Source organism: Epinephelus moara, chromosome 24, assembly GCF_006386435.1.
Source record: "Epinephelus moara isolate mb chromosome 24, YSFRI_EMoa_1.0, whole genome shotgun sequence".
Lineage (NCBI taxonomy): Eukaryota > Metazoa > Chordata > Actinopteri > Perciformes > Serranidae > Epinephelus > Epinephelus moara.
Window position 1 is genome coordinate 42,455,727 of NC_065529.1, and position 16,762 is coordinate 42,472,488.

At 39.8% G+C, this 16,762-nt stretch overlaps 1 protein-coding gene across 3 annotated transcripts in view; it reads right to left on the reverse strand.

Annotated features, from left to right (window-relative positions):
- cpne1 (copine I) overlaps window positions 1-16,762 on the reverse strand; it is a 29,301-nt gene that overhangs the window by 2,709 nt on the left and 9,830 nt on the right. Inside the window, exons 1-15 of one of the 3 annotated variants that reach the window (XM_050039483.1) lie at window positions 11,332-11,531; window positions 7,667-7,792; window positions 7,396-7,575; window positions 5,416-5,490; window positions 5,250-5,321; window positions 4,712-4,795; window positions 4,448-4,537; window positions 4,274-4,363; window positions 4,105-4,191; window positions 2,584-2,643; window positions 2,175-2,308; window positions 1,614-1,668; window positions 951-1,005; window positions 365-498; window positions 39-275 (exon numbers count right to left, since the gene is read on the reverse strand). In XM_050039483.1, coding sequence (XP_049895440.1) covers window positions 39-275; window positions 365-498; window positions 951-1,005; window positions 1,614-1,668; window positions 2,175-2,308; window positions 2,584-2,643; window positions 4,105-4,191; window positions 4,274-4,363; window positions 4,448-4,537; window positions 4,712-4,795; window positions 5,250-5,321; window positions 5,416-5,490; window positions 7,396-7,575; window positions 7,667-7,792 — 1,479 coding nt within the window. In that variant the 5' untranslated portion in view covers window positions 11,332-11,531. Of the gene's footprint in view, window positions 1-38; window positions 276-364; window positions 499-950; window positions 1,006-1,613; window positions 1,669-2,174; window positions 2,309-2,583; window positions 2,644-4,104; window positions 4,192-4,273; window positions 4,364-4,447; window positions 4,538-4,711; window positions 4,796-5,249; window positions 5,322-5,415; window positions 5,491-7,395; window positions 7,576-7,666; window positions 7,793-11,256; window positions 11,532-16,762 lie in introns of those variants that run through there. The other 2 variants (XM_050039481.1, XM_050039482.1) reach the window with 2 other exon arrangements.

The window sequence follows — 16,762 nt, forward strand, 5'->3', positions numbered from 1 at the left end:
ACTGTTTATTTATGAACAAACACAAACAACAGCCTTACGTCTTTGAACTGTCTGTACGGGACAAACTGGACAATGTCTCTGGCGATGGCCTCCCCCACTGTCGACCTCAGCTTCCCGTCGTCTCCATCCAGAAGCTCCATGGCCTTGAAGTCTGCAGGCCCCACCCCCACAATGATGATTGACAACGGCAGCCGTGACGCCCTGACGATGGCGTCCCGGGTCTGGTCGAAGTCTGTGATCTCACCATCAGTGAGGATGAGGAGGACAAAGTATTGCTGCAGAGAGACACAGACACAGGTGAGTGTGTGTTTTTGGTTTAAAAAAAAAGCTGTGTGTGTGAGTGTGTACGAGTGTGTGTCCTTACAGAGGCAGTGTTGACCTGTGCTGCTTGGGAGGCGATGGAAGCAACGTGATTGATGATGGGAGAGAAGTTTGTGGGCCCAGAGAGTCTCAGCTGAGGCAGAACCATCCTGTAGGCCTCAACGATCCCCTGAATACCTGGGAGACGGAGAGGAAGTAGATTAACGAGGTGGAAATATTCTACACATGCTGCGCAGTTGAAACAATCAGGGCAAACATGGAAACAGTGAAAATGGGTTTTCAAATTAGGATTGCATGACGGGAATTTAAATCCCGGTCTTTTTCAGAAGTGCTTACCAAAAGCTGCTCCAGTTTCCCCGGAGTTTTTACAGTGTGTGTGTCAGTGAGACCTTGTGTGTTAACGTACTCAATGCTATTATACGAAACAAAGACGCCCTCTCCAAACCTCATAACACACAACAGTCATCAATATAATGCAACCTAACATTGCTGTTATTATGGTCATTTGACTGGATCAAATTTCAATCAATACATACATGTTGGCTCAGCTTCGTTTTTTCATTTGAGTACTTTAAGTAAGATTTAGAAAAGAGGATTTTTACTGTGTGTGTGTGTGTGTGTGTGTGTACCTTGGCAGTAGGGGCTGGTGGGGTTGAAGTTGAGGGCAAACTCATGGTGTGCAGCCTGCAAGATCAACAACACAGCAGTTCAAGAATTAATCATCGACGAGCTTTCAGGCCAAGACACACCAAACCAACTTTGCCAGACCTCGGCCAAAAGTTGCACATGAACACACCGCAAAGACTAAAGCCAACAGCCAACTAGCACAAATGTTCTGCACCTGTGTGGGAGGCAATAACTCTTTACACCAGCAGACGGCAGTTGTCTGTAACTGTCATTCAAGACCGTCTTGACGCTAGTTAGTACATTAACAACAAATTCCAGTGTTGAAAGAACAAAGCATATTTACCATGTGCCAGTGAACGGTAACACAAACTATCACAAAAAGCTTCTGCCAAAGAGCTCAATGACTAAGTAAATAATCTTGCCTTTGTAACTAGTTTGTTTTGATCTCACGCATTCTTAACTTTAGCTGTTTGTTTACTTTCCTCACTTTCATTTCTTTGATTGTGATCTGAACTGCCAATCAGAGTAAGACTCGTTTAATTCAACCAAATCACAAAATCAGAAAACCATTGTACATCACAGACTCATTAAAAATGATGTGACACTTGAGAAACCAGTGGAGCATGCAGAATGATGTGCTGCGATTGGTTGGTTAGAGAGCTGACCTGGTAGTCTGGAGGCAGTTTGGCTCCAAAACCGAAGGCTGGGAAGAGTTTATCACTGAAACAGGAAACAGGACCATGTTAGGATCATTGTTAGAGTCACATTAGGATGCAGGATTTTGGTTGTAGAGTGTAGAATGAAAGGATTAGGGTTTAATATGTAGGATGTAGGAAAGATGTTGGGTTTAAGATTTAGGTTGTAGTGTGTATAGTTTAGGTTGTGGGGTGTAGGGTTACACTGTAGGATGAAGGTTTTAGGCTGTAGGACGAACATTTTAGGGTGCAGGAACTAGAGTTTAGAAATATGATTAAAGTATAGGATTCAGTGTGTAGGGTGTATGACAAAGAGATTAGAGTGTAGGCTTTAGGTCATAGGGTGTGGGGACCGGGTTTAGGTTGTAGGGTGCAGGAACAACAGTTTTAAGATTACAGAGTGTAGATGTAGGATGTGGGGTGTAGGGTTATGGATGTAGACCTGTATCTGCATGGTTTAGGGTTTCTGTGCACATTTTTGAAGGTGTGGTTTTTCAGGTATAGGTTGTGTTTGAGTGAGTGTGTACTAACGTGTCATAGTCCTGGACCACCTGACCCACAGACCACAGAGCAGACAGGTACTGGTTCAACCCGTCTGGACTCATGTAGTGGAGAGAGTTGGGTGAGCGAGGGTCACCATTAGAGCCGGTGAAGTCGATCCCAACCTACAGTGTTCATACAACATTCATTCCTTATTCAAATACATCATTCACATGTTAATTTAATCAGTTCATAAAGTGTGTATTTAATCATTTCAGAGGTTATTGTTAATGACTGAAAAGTCTGAATGTATGTCAGTTTATCTCGGGACACTGAGATCAATCACCTTGTTTTCTCAAGAACATAATTTTTCAACACATAAACACATAAACTTGAATGTGATTAGTGAATTTAAATTAAAGCCATTAGAGCGTGTATGAGTCGATTGGTGTTGACATACGGTGAAGTTGATCTGGCAGCCGCCCATCACAAAGTCCAGGAAGCTGTGCTGAGTCAGCATCTGCAAACACACAGAGTAAATGAAAGAGTAAATTACGGGTAAATTATAAAATACACAATCAATTAAATCACAGACATAAATCAGAAAAAAAACACGCTTCAGGCAGCCGTTACCACAAAAGTGCGAGTGAAGCCTGAGTTATGCATGACGGCCTATAAATGTCCATTCCCACATTGAAGAAGTTACAGTAAGTATGAAAAGAGTAAATATTTCGCATGCGTCTTATAGACAGATGTATTAACAACAGCAGCTAAAATGTATCTCAAACTAATGGATGTATGTAGAGACCTGAATGACGCCAAAAAGCTCAATTTCCATGGTCAGAAATTAAAAGATCTTCTGCACTTTTGAGCCCATAGAGCAAGTGCACTTGAGACTTTTATGGCGGCTGAGTGTGGCCGAGCAGCAAACTTCCGAACAGCTAACTCTCAATTTAGTGCTCCGGGCCCAGCGGCATCACATGACGGACCTGCACTGTGTAATTCCAATTTTGGCCACAACGTAAAATTGGCTTTAAAGGCCGGCACTGTTCCCAGGGGCTTGTTTCAACCAGTTTCTACCAGTCTTATTGATCTGAGCGACGCCCAAGCTGATATGACTCTTATGTTTGTGGTTTCACTCATCCTAAAGGGGGGCTAGCAGCATTAGGAACCTTGCCTGAGGGCCCAGACTGGATGTGTTGCCCCGCCCTGATCAAACCCCTGATCTTCCCGCTAAAATCAGCAGCCTTAAGCAATGAGCTATCCAGCTGCTCAAGATCCTGTGGGACTACTGACAAACTGGTGATGTCTAACCGACCGGACATCGTGTTGATCGAGAAACGACAGCAACATCAGGAAGAAGGAACACAAGAAGCTGTAAAAATGCCAAGGGCTGAAAGAGGACCTAGAAAAGATGTGGGGAGTAAAGGCAACAGTGGTGCCAGTGGTAATCAAAGCACTCTGGGCTGTGACCCCCAAACTGGGAGAGTGGCTCCAGCAGATTCCAGGTACAACATCTGAGGTCTCTGTCCAGAAAAGTGCAGCCCTAGGAACAGTTAAGATACTGCGTAGAACCCTCAAACTCCCAGGCCTCTGGTAGAGGACCCAAACATAAGTCGCTGAGTATGAATGTGGTCTACAGGTCAGTTGACATTGGTGGTGTTTTTTATTTTAATATTTTTTATCTGTTTGACTTAGTGAATGTGATCACTAAGACACATGCAGCTGCCTCTATGTAGTGAACACATTAAAGACATCTATAATGGCAGATCCAGTTTCACTGCGGGCACAGAGAGCTGTGGTGAAGAAGAAGTAAAAATCAATACCTACAAACACTGACGTTTACTTCCTGAGTATTACTCACAGAGCCAGTCACACTGCTCGCTTCAGATTACAGATGGTAAGGTTTGATCAAATCTGCTTTCAGACTGACAGCTGTAGGGCTTACAAAGCAGAGAACTCTGGGTAATGTGGTTCCTACCTTGCAGCTCTTCAAAGAGACGACTCCAGAGTTCTTGTAGCTTTTCTTTTTCTTCTGTTTCTCAGGGTGGATGCAATCAAACTGCACCTGGAGGACACATCGGACAGTTCATTAACCTCTGACCAGCCAACAGAAACACATCAAATGTTTTTATCATCTGTGAGCTCACCTGTCCACCTTTCTGCAGCTCTGACACTTTAGTGATGAAAGAACCGATCAGATCATGAGACCCGTCACTATCATAATCGGAGCAGTCCACCTGCAGAGGGAAGAGGAGATGTCATGTGACCGTTTAAGATTTTATTTATTGTTTTGAGTAGGTGTAGATTCTGATTGGTTGAACCTTTATTGGTTTGTCGAGGTCGCTGCTGCAGAACGTCTGCATAGGAACAGTGAACTTCTTCCAGCTGGGATTCAGATTGTTCATCACCACCTACACACACACAAACCTTCATCATTACTAAAATGTTTGTGTATTCCATTAGACCGATCATGGTTTCAGACACTGAAAGTGAGGACACTATTTCTCTATAACGTTAAATATTCATGACTGAATAAGCAGCAGTCACTCTGAGTATGAAGTGTAAATGTGTGTGAGTGTGTGTACCTCCGTTCTGTGGACAAGATGCCACTTTCCATCATCCCCTTGTTTAGAAAACTCCAGGAACGGATCAGACTTCCCAAATGTATCCTGGACAGAGAAAAGAAATGATGCTGCGTTCTCATTCAGCACATTCATGTCCTCAGGTAACCGGTTTATGTATTTGTTTCTACAAGAAGCTGATTTCTTAAACAGAAAAACAGACACCTGTTTTTTTCTGTACCTTTGTATATACATACACTTTAAAAATACATTACTCGTTACTCTTTTCAAAGTAATCTTATTCCTTATTACTCCCTGCCAACAGAAACTCATTACACTACACACACACAATAACTAAAATCTTCATTAGCAAAAACATTCCTTAAGATTTAACTGTACAACCTGATATAGTGAATTACTAAGAACTAACGAAGGCCTTCACACCCAAAACTAATGGAGGATCTAAAAAGAGTTTGTGCCACACAGTCCTGACGAAGTGGAGAAGATGAAGATGAGAAAGAAGAAAACGCAGAAAAGAGGGAAGATGATGAGGAGCAGTTACCTTCTTGTCCAGGTTTTTAGCCTCAAACTCCAACTCAATGGCTCTGTTGTCCTTTATCTCCTCTGCTGTGACCTACACACACACACACACAATAATCTAAATATTGTTGTAATCATTACAGAACAGGATATGACATTTAGCTCAATAATGATGACACCGTACATACCGTAATGCTTCCTTTTCCTGCAGGTTTGCCTTTCTTCAGCTGCAGAGGTCTTGTAAGAGTTTTGCTGGATACTATCTGAAATACACACACAGAGAGGAGGAAGTTAGTATTTGTTAGTACTGTAGAGATGGCAGCCTCTAAATAAAGCACTTTAAAGAACTACATGAATGCAACTAGATAGTGTTGTGATTACACACTTTGTCCAGCAGTGGGCGCTGTGGCCCACATAACATTCTGTGGACCTGGACCAGAAACTTTTCAGCCTCTTTGAAACAACTCTGTAAAAACTGAAAATCATTATCAGCTTTACTCTGCACTGTTGATCTCTGCCTACAGCCTGCAGCATCAGTCTGACTCTGTTTCTAACAGATACTGTGATATGAACAACCTCCTCCAACATGACATGTTCATACACTGATTAGTTTTTAAAACCAGCCACTGAGCTGCCAGCGGAGACATCACAGGGTCATGACTGTGTATGACCTCCAGAGGGAGCTGTCACACCACTAGACACAAGAAACAATGCAAGATCATCTCCTATGTATGTGAGAGCTGTTACAATTTAATCAATTGAGAGATAATTAATTGGTTGTTTTGATGATCTATTAATAGTTTGAGCCATTTTTCTTGTATAAGTTTTTGTCAGTATATGAATTATTATTATTATTTTTACTATTTTCTGACATTAATGACAAAAGGATTAATTCCTTAACTGAGAAAATAATAGCCAAATTAATCATTATAAAAATAATTCAGCTCCTTTAAGGAATTATAAAGTCAAGTTTTCAGCGATCTGACTTGTTCTGTACTGTTTGAACACACAGAGATTTCTGGGAAATGTAAAAAGGTTGAAGATGAGAGTGAATCAAAATCAAAGTTTGTCAGATTTTTTTTTTCTTTTAAAGTAAAAATATATCATCTCACTGGAAATTTAATTCACTTAAAAGTTGCCATTACATTTAAGTCAGGAACTTTGGGCCTCATGTGAGAAACTTAAATTTCTCTTAGTTTTGTTCTTATCCTCGAGTCTTTATTTTGTTAGTACCCCATGATTTTTGGGATTCACCAATGTTTCTTATTTTTGCTCTTTTCTTTGGTTTGAGAAAATCCACAAATTGTTGTTCAACATGAAGAAACAGCAATTTTAAATTTAAGGAACATTTAAAACAAAATGTTTTATATGATCAAACTAAGATTATGCTTCAGAGCAGCCTAATTATAATTATTTCAAGGCTAAAGAAATACTACTGTACTTCATCCATTGATCTGAATTACTGTAATTTCAGTTACAGCGTGTCTTTGCATGCTCTGCTAAATTTGAGGTACTTTTACTTTACTTGATTATTTTAATCTTTTCCCACGTCTACTTCTCCACTACGCTGCAGAGGGAAATATTGCATTTTTTACTCCACTGTGATTGTTTGATAACTTTAGTTACTAGTTAATTCACAAATTAAAATTTTGCAAACAAACCAAAATGTACAAGTGTAGCTGAAACCTTTAGTCAGTTAAGTAGAAAATTAATATGCCCAATTAATATTTGGGCATGTGACAGAGTCTTTGCACACAGCACCACACCTGCCTTTATCTAGTGTTTAGGGGGTGTTACCTATGCTAATAGGCGACTTATGATGAAGTGGGATTCATCACTCAGCACACCTGGGTAAGAGTGGATTTGGATGGTTAAGGATGTTAACTGCATCTAGAGTTGACTTCTCTTATTTTTTCTCTTAACAGAAAATTAAGAGAAGAAGTAAGAAATTTGGGAGAATATTGCAGCATAAGGTCCTGTGTCTCCAAACCAGTAAAACCAACAGTAGCGTATTATGAATGTTTGACAAGAATAACAGTGCAGCCTGAAGAGCTCACACACTTGGATGGATCTACCCATCTCTTTCCACTGAACCAAAGTCAACGAAAACTGAAGTTTATTTCTACTGAGCCTAGTGTGAGTTTTTAATGGTCTGGTATGGTGTGTACCTGTCCCAGCGTTAGCTCAACCCCTCCCAGGTAGTCATCATCGCCCAGGTCTTTGCTGGCGTTGTCAATGTCGTAGACCCCCAGCTTCAGATTCTGCACCGTCTCAAAGTGATAATCCAGCCTGAGACGCTGACTGAAGGACGGGCTGGAGGTGTTTATCAGATGTTCAGTACGACCCAGCTGACACACAGAGAGAAGGGACGGTTTGTTTCATTCATCTCACATATAGTTAAAAGTACAATAAAACAAAGATCCTTTAATGTGAATTTACCTCGGTCCATTTGTCTCCTGCCTTCTGCAGCAGCACACACAGAGGATCAGACTTGGATCCGACATCTTTATCCAGCAGGTCAGTGCAGGAGACGCTCAGCTCCACTTTACTGATACAGTCCGTCATCTGAAGGGGGACAGAGAGAGACCTCAAGTTCAGGATTCAGTACAACAGAAAATTCATCTGTAACTTTTCTGGTAATCGATTCAAAACTGATGTCATTGATCTGCATTAAGACAGTTCCTGTCACGGTTACTTCACTGACAACTGCACCTCAGACAGAGAGTCATATAGAGTCGTTTGTAAATGACCATGTGGAGTCACAGGAGTTCTGCTGACAGGTTCCTCCAACTGTGATCTACTTATCTTGTTCTTTTACATGAAGTGCACTTTACTTTACGATGTGTCACACAAGCTCTCTGTGACACTGTGCTGAGATAACACTGTACGACTGTATAAATGAACCTTCTCCACATGCAAAGGAGGGACCTGATCCTCCAACAGACATTGAACAAACAGACTGAGCCACAGCTGAAGCCTTATAAACTGGGGCTGGGCCCTCTGTAACATGTTGTTGTGCATAAACTCTATAAAGGAGATGTGGTCAGTCACTGTCATTATGCCAAAATGAAAAGCAAGTTATGAACTTGCACTTTAAACCCCACTACATTTCAGACTGAAACACGTCTCCACATACTCCACGTCATGTTTTCATCGGCTACAGCCACTTGTCACTTTGCACTTGGAGATTTTAAAAACTTACAATGAGCAAATCAAATAAAACTCACCGTTATATAGTAAATTAAACCACCCAACTGCATGTTAAATGGATAAAATAATTTCTGTCACAGCCAGCCACATCACTAAAATACTGTTTACATAGTGATGCATCAGTACTACTCATCTAATAGTAAAATACATAATGATGTAAGACTGACTGAGCCAGTTTTGCCTCCATAAGGTTTTAAAGTTTTATTTTTATAAATCAAGTACATGTTGCCGATAATACTTTTTTAACGTTCTTTTATTTTGTAACAGTGTTTTTTTAAATTGTTGTTTTTCTATTTTCACAAACATCTGAATACTACTGCTGACAACATGTAGGAACAGAGGGAGCAACTGTTTTGTAGATAAAGACTTCAGGGCTTCGACTAATTGTTATTTTGATTAGGATTATTGATAAATCTGTTGATTACTGCAGTTAATACTTGTTGGTCTATGTAACAACATTGCTGAAGACTTTTGTACTTTACCAAAGTACAATATCTTTAGAACTTTAGCTAGGGAGTGGGGAAGTCATTGTCTTCCTTATTAAAAATTCTAATACCTACTTCTGCATCAGGAGCACCTGCTCTGAGTTTCATTTCTGTGAGATCACAGTCGCTCTTCCCCCCCTTTGTTTTTTATTAACCTGGAAATTATTTTCTTTAAGAACAGCAACAGTCCAAGTGATGTCTTCAAACAAACTGTGAAAAGCAGAAACTCCTCACATAGGAGCAGCTGAAACCTGAGTATTTCTATTTTTAGAAATTTGATACTTGTACTTGCGTATCAGAGGCAAATACTGTAATTTGTATTCCATTATATTTATTTAGCAGCTACAGTTATTACTTTGTTGTCAAATTTAGGTTTTACTTATGAAACATATGATCAGTTCATTAAATATGATGCATTGTTACAGATTAAATTACCTTACAGATAAAATAAGCTACACTTCGACCGACTACAAAATTGAAGTAATGCTAACAAACACTTTAACAATGATTACTTGATAATAATTCAATAGTTTAACACTGACAGGGGCTATTCTGCCTAATGAGTACTTTTCCTTCTAGTACTTAAAGTACATTTATTGCTTATATTTTCATACTTACAAAAATAATACTGACTGCAGGACTTTTGCTTGGAGGGAGTATTTTAATACAGTGGTATGGCTACTTTTGCTTAAGTAAATGACTTGAATACTTTTTCCACCACTGTCTGATGTAAACACAACCATCAATATAGGCACCAGAATACAGAAAATTTAATGACACACCCAGTGTATACCCAGTGTGTAGTATTCAGACCCATCCCTTAAATAAAAGCACAATAACTCAGTGTTGAAATAGCCCATGAAAAGTATGAGTCCTGCATTCGTAACCTAACTTTAGTAAAAGGTATTTAAGTATTATTAGGAGAATTTACTAAGTAAAAAGCTCCCTGTCAGTGTTTTCCTATTATATATGATGTTTTTGGATTAATATTCCTGCTGCATTAATGTGTATGTTACATTTTACTGCTGTAGGTGTTTAATGTGCTATTTTTAACTCCTTTATTTACTGTTGGGTAGTTTAATCTACAGCAATGCAACATATTCCATAAGCATAATGTGTTTGTGGTCGGGATGCACAATAATATCTGTACATCATTGGTGTCAGACAATACTGGCTTTAAAACGAAATATCAGAATTGACCAACTTGCTTTTTCTTATTTTACACAATGAATGAATACTACATGCATTAAAAAGTATTGTATTTCATGTCTTCATCTGCTGGTGGGCCATCATGATAAGAGTATGCATGCATAATATGATGTTAATTCCACTATAGAAGAGACTTGATGATCTCTAAAATTAGGTGGGTAAAAAAGTAGATATAAATATCAGTATTGGTTATCGGCCTACTCAGTAGTTATATATCAGCATACTGGATATCAACAAAAAATCCAATATTGTGCATCCCTAATTTGTGGCATGGCTGTTCTGTGAGAACCACAAATCTCTAAAACGACCACTTTTAATGGTGTCAGAGCTGCAGAGCAGCAGTTTTGTGATCCATTAAGGTTTCAAATAGTTTATTTAGCTTAAGAATTTCTCACCACATAAAAGCCATTAAGCCAAATGGGTGGTTTTACTTCATCCTTCAGTGTATCACACACATTCAAAATCTCCAAATCTGGAGTCATACTGTTTTCACTACAGAACAGTACAAAAATTGTAAATGTAAAGGAGTAAACATGGAAATACTCAAGTACAGTACAAGTAGTCTACCCTTAATTTGTCCTTAAGTAAATGTAGTTAGTATCAATCCACCACTGGACACATCTCAACCAAAACGTCATATTTTCTTCCCAAACCTCTGCCTGAATCTCCCAAGCACATCCGACTTTTTACTGGACATAAAACTGTAAAAGCTTCCAGGCCATGAAGTGATCACTTTCACTCAAACCATTATCTTCCCCTAATCCGTTACCCAATTGCTCTTTGATGACTAACCCTAACCAGACACTACCCACAGCGTTGTCACACCCTAAAACTGCCAGACAGGAATACTTTTGAAGCAGCTGGCGAGAGTTTCGCAAATCCAGAGTTACCATGTCGCCATAACCCCCTGAGGCACCTGAACTAACCGTGTCGTTTGTGATTGAATGAACTGAGCGAGCCGCACCTGAAGGCAACACCAGCATGACGCTGAGTGGAGGTTAACTGAGGCAGTGGAACAAGAGTTAAACCAGCACAGTAAACACACACCACTTCTCGCTCTCGCTCTCACACACACACACACACATACATACGCAGCACTGTGTCAATATAAACTTTGTGAATCACCTTATCAGAGCTGTTATATTTTATCTTCTTCAGACCACGGGAGCAAACACCAGGGCGGAGGAAAAGACTACTCACAGTCCGGAACAGGAAACGACACCTTTTCCGTCAAAGAAAACACCTTTGAGAACACTAAACGTTACCTGAGCACTCTGACAAACTTTTTATAAAGATTAACTGCAGCTAAACTTTGTATTTTAACTGTAACTGAGGAAAAAAACAGCCGTTGGACTCCGTCCTGCAGCTTCACCTAACAGGGAGCGGCACCCACAAATGCCACGCTCTGATTGGACAGGCAGCCACAAAACCGCGTCTTGATTGGACAAGACAACTGTCAGTCACGCCCTCTGGGTTCAAACGTTTAGGATGTGAGCAGCAGCAATAAGAGAGACTTCCGGCCTGGCTCTTTCAGAATAAAAGTAGCACCACAGCAAATTCTTTCAAATCCATCCAACACAACATGATAAACTGTACTTAATCAGCTTGTAGCAAGTGCTTTTCCACGTTTGACCGTTAATACACAAAATAGATATGTAAAAGACAGTTTTAAGACAAAATCTGCAGTCTAACAATCTTAAATATCAGCATGGCTGCAATTTATTTCACAAGCTTCTGGATTAAGTAGCCACAAAGCCAATAAGAAGAGGTCAGACTAAAGCAACACTTGTAGTATGAACAACAACTTTATTGTTAGAGTACTGTTTCCTTTAGCATGCACCTTGGAAATAACTAAGGTTGTACCAGAAATCCCCACTCTGTTCAATGAAGCCAGTAACACAATGAGAACAGCGCAAAGTCAAGAAAAGAGAGGGTCCAAAGACAGAAGGATCATACAGATTGCTTTGTTAATCACCTTACTAAAATACACAATCCCACAAGTCCTTCATTGTAACTGAGATTGCTCTATCCTGTCTAAAAATTGAGACCGAAGCATGCAGGTCTCTGGGATTTCCAGTGTATTAACATGCTTTGTTTAGCAGATATAAGGTGAGTGCAATAATATGACATATTTCCAATCTTTTGGCCAAACAAAAATTGATACTGAACTAGGCCTATTCTGGCAAGTGACTCCTACAGCAATCAAATCAAATCAACTTTGCAATGTTGTTTAATGATAGAATAAAGGCCAGCACTTGTGTTTGTACATTCAATTTGTGCATAAATAGATTTATTAGTTATGCAGTTTCAGCACTGATTGGGTACCTGTCAGCCCATTAAGAGTCTTTACAATCTTTGCATTAAAAAATGTGGTTTACTTCATTTCATTCATTTAGTAAGAAACTATTAGGTGTGCACAATATTATCGTCCGATAGTGGCTTTAAAATGAAATATCTGAATCAGCCAACATGCTGATAATATCAAGTACGTCATCAGTATCAGCCAATATCAGCTTTCAAATGAACTATCATAATCAGCCAGCATATTTCTTCTTAATTTAATAATGAATGAACATTACATACATTGAAAAGCATTGTATTTCTTGTCTCCATCTGCTGTGGGGCCATCAGGATAAGAGTATGCATGCATAATATGTTAATTTCACTTCAGATGACACTTGACAGTCACTAACAATTAGGCCAAGAAAATAATGCTATCAGTATTAGTTATCAGTCAGATATGGAAAAAGATCCAATGTTGTGCATCCCTAGAAACTATTGTTTTCAAGGCCAAGAATAAGCTTTCACACCAGCTTTGAAACTGGTTAAAAAGTAAAATTATGTGCTTTTATGTTGAAGGACAGATACTCAAACCGGAAGTACAGTTGCTGAGGCAAAAAAAGCACTCAGTGTACAATAATGAGCTGTACTCAGATGGCCAGAGAAAAAAACAAAATCTCAGAAATGTAGCTTAGACCACAGAGAGGAGAGGAGGAACAAATCAAACTGAGCACAGTGATCCAGCCTCTGAGCAGAGAACAACACAGTTTCAGTTTATTCATCCTTTGCAGCAGCAGAACCACAGTGGAGTCAGAAAGGGCAGCAGAGCGTCACATCACAGAGGAGAAACAGAGCAGGGGAGACCAGAGCAGAAATACAGTCCTGAGAAAGAAGAGGAGGAGGAGGGGGATAATGTACAGAACCCTGTAAATCACATCCACACACACACACTGAGCTCCTCCCTCAGCCGTCTCTGACTTCATCATGACGTCATCATCCTCTATTGATTCACCTCCCCAGAAAAACTGCTTGAATCATCTTACAGCTTCAATAAAGAGCTGGAACAAGCTTACACATGTGATACTGTCAGACTTGTAAATAAAAGTAATCCTCTACAGTGATTCAAGATGAATCTGAAATTGTTGTTGATAAAAGGGAGTTCATTTTTCTGTCATTCCTTTGTTTCTATCACTCACCTGCAGGTCCTGCCTTCTCTCTGTTTGTCTAGGGATCAGTCCGAGGGGGGGAACCACAGCAGGTGAATGCTCGATAGCTCAGTGTCAGTATATCTGTCCTGCACACACCCATCCACACACACTAACTGTTCACACTCACATCCTCTGCAGAGGCCACGTTTGTCATCAGGGTGTTTATTCCTTCTCTCCACACCAGGTCCACAACACAGACACCATCATCTCCACCAACAACCATGTGTCTACACAGGGGTACAGTTGCCTTTATTAAAGCCTGTTTATCCATTTGATTCACACACACTTCAACACTGCATGCACAACCAGTTTACCATGGTTACCATAGTGCCTGTTTGGAGTTTAACCACATCCTGAAAGATGGTCCCTCTTCTGATAAAACTAGTTCAACTGATGCTTCCTGCGTGTTATGTTCAGTATTAAACATTTATGTAAGAGACTGCAGAGACTGTGTGGACTTAACTGAGGCTTTATTTCAAATCTGCAGCATGAAGCACATCACAGAGGCTGAGAGCAGCTGCAGTGACTCACAAGATTTAGGCCATTAACGTTAATATCAAAACCTTAGTGATACGGTTTGTGACGGATATTTGTGACTGTTATGCAGAGTTTGAAACTTGAATATCTTATCATCTGGGGTATATTATGTTACCTGTTCTATACGTATGTCTCTTATCCGATTTTTACTTTGTTCGGCGGTCAAGCATGAGGAGAGACTCTATGAGGGATCCCTCTTGGATAAAACATGGAGGACATTAAACCGATATTCTGAAATCATTATATTAAACTAGGTTTACATAAACCAGATCATTACGATATGGGCACTTTCTTGAGGCCCATAAAGGTCAGAGTGCACTACTTTTACCTTCACTTGCAGTACTTTGCATCGCCTCACCATACTTTGCGCATTATAGCCTCTGATCCACAGATCTGGAGGAAGCCCAAGTTTCAACAACAGTCACAATGTAACCACAACAGGAGTGGGTGCAAAGAAATTTGAAGGAATAATAAAAGTTTTGCGAGGAAATACAAAGGTGGTTCATAAACAAACTTCTACCGTGAAAGCAGGGGATCTAAAAAAAACTTGTTAGCAACCCTGCAGCTCTCAGCTGTGGCAAGGACACAGCTGAGAGCTGCAGGACGCTGAATTTATGAAGCAAACTTTGTTTTTCTTATATTCCTCCACAGGGAATGGAGAATCCAAATAAGGCCATCATTTAACAACAGCATTAAAACAACCGTTTACAAACCCACACACACTGTGCAGTAGGGCTGCAACTATTAGTCGACTAATCGATGACTAATCGACTATTAAAATAATCTGTGACTATTTTAGTAGTCGACTAATCAGTTTGAATAATTTTTCATAGAAAAGTACTATAAAAGTACCCAAAATACTCTTATTGCGGCTTCTTATGTTCAAATATTGGCAGCTTTACACACTCTCCCATGATGGTGAACTAAAACCCTTTGGCGTGAGAACGAAACATTAGATGACATAATTTGGGGGTTTGGGAGAGACAGACTGACATTTTTCAACAAAAAAATGATTAGTCGACTAATCAAAAAAATAATTGACTCATTAGTTGCAGCCCTACTGTCCAGTATAATCCAAGTCTCCTTTGTCCAGTCAAATGGTCAGTGCTTCAACATTTCTGAAGTGCGTGTTGTACGCTCAAGACTCTGCTAGCAGGCAGTTTTTTTTCTTGTAATGTTTTAGCTAAAATGCATGATAGGTATGTAGGCTACTGAGCATAAAACTCGATAAATGACACTTGTATTACATTGCACAAGCTATGTGAAAGTTTGTAAACAGTTGTTTTGACAGTTTTCTGTTGTTGAACTTGGAACCTGATTACTTCTAATTTTGAAGAGACATCACCTTTTATAGGATTCTCCATTCACCATGAAGTCATGTAAGAAGAAGAGTTTTCTTTATGAATTTAGGGTAACGCTGTAAGTTAATGATATCTAAGTGGTCATTTTATGGGTGAAATATTCCTTCAAGGACCTCATATTACACTGAAGATGCAGTGGTGCCCCTAAGGGGGGATGATAGGGGGCACAGTTCCCTTGCTACAATTGCTGTCCTGCCCACTGCTGAATATAACTGGAGGTCAGCATTACCTAGTCTGGGGCTGTTTAGTGGCCGTTTTGGTAAGGAACTGGAACCAGGGTGAGAGAGACAGGATGCGGAATTCGACGGATGTGCCTTTCTGTCAAAGTAAAGGCACCAAGCTAATAAAAATGCGGTTAAACTTTTTAAATTCAAGAATATAATTTACAAGAAAAGCCCCAAGCCATTAAGTTAACTTTTTTCTTTTACTGTAAATCAATGGTGCGCCAGAATTTAAAATTTTACTTTGGTGAATTTGGTGAATTCCGGATCCGCTCTCTAGACCGGAACCAGAATCCAGACAAAATTCAGAGTGAATGGAAACCAGGCTCTTCGCCATACGTGAAGAGCCTGGTGACGCGAGGCTAACATTACCCTTTCTGAGGCTGTGACACACTCATTTTTTAAGATAGCATCAAGGTAGTAGCAGCCTAACTTATGAAAACTAGACAACCTAAGGCATCTATTGGTACCAACCATGTCCACACAGCTTGTTGGGAAGCAGGCTAAATAATGCCTTAAATTTAGGCTACATTTCAGTGAGGAAACAACTGGTATTGGTCAACTGGTCATTTTCAAAGGGGTCTCTTAAACTCTCACCCAAAGGTATCTGAATGATCATTGGTTCTATGGGTACCAACTACTCTCCCTTAAACTTCAGGTTTGTTCCCAGTAAATGTTTTGTTCCTTACAATCAACGTACTCCTCCAAATTAAAGCTGAATAGTTGTCCTTTTACAGTCTATTAGATGAGCAATGAATTCCCTAGCATTAAATAATAGAAAGTACTTTAAATAACAAATGGTTGTGGAACCCATGTTGTTAACTGTACTGGTATTAGTCTCTGCACATCAGATAGTATCATTAACTGAAAAATAAGAAACTAAAGTGTATTAGTATATGATTCCTCAACTCTCCATAGTTTTAAAACTGTCTTTTGTACTTCAACAGCAGCAAATTCCTGAAATTCAGGCATGGCAAAGACTTTTTAGTGGCCCCATCTGGCCACCCCTATGAAACATTTCTGG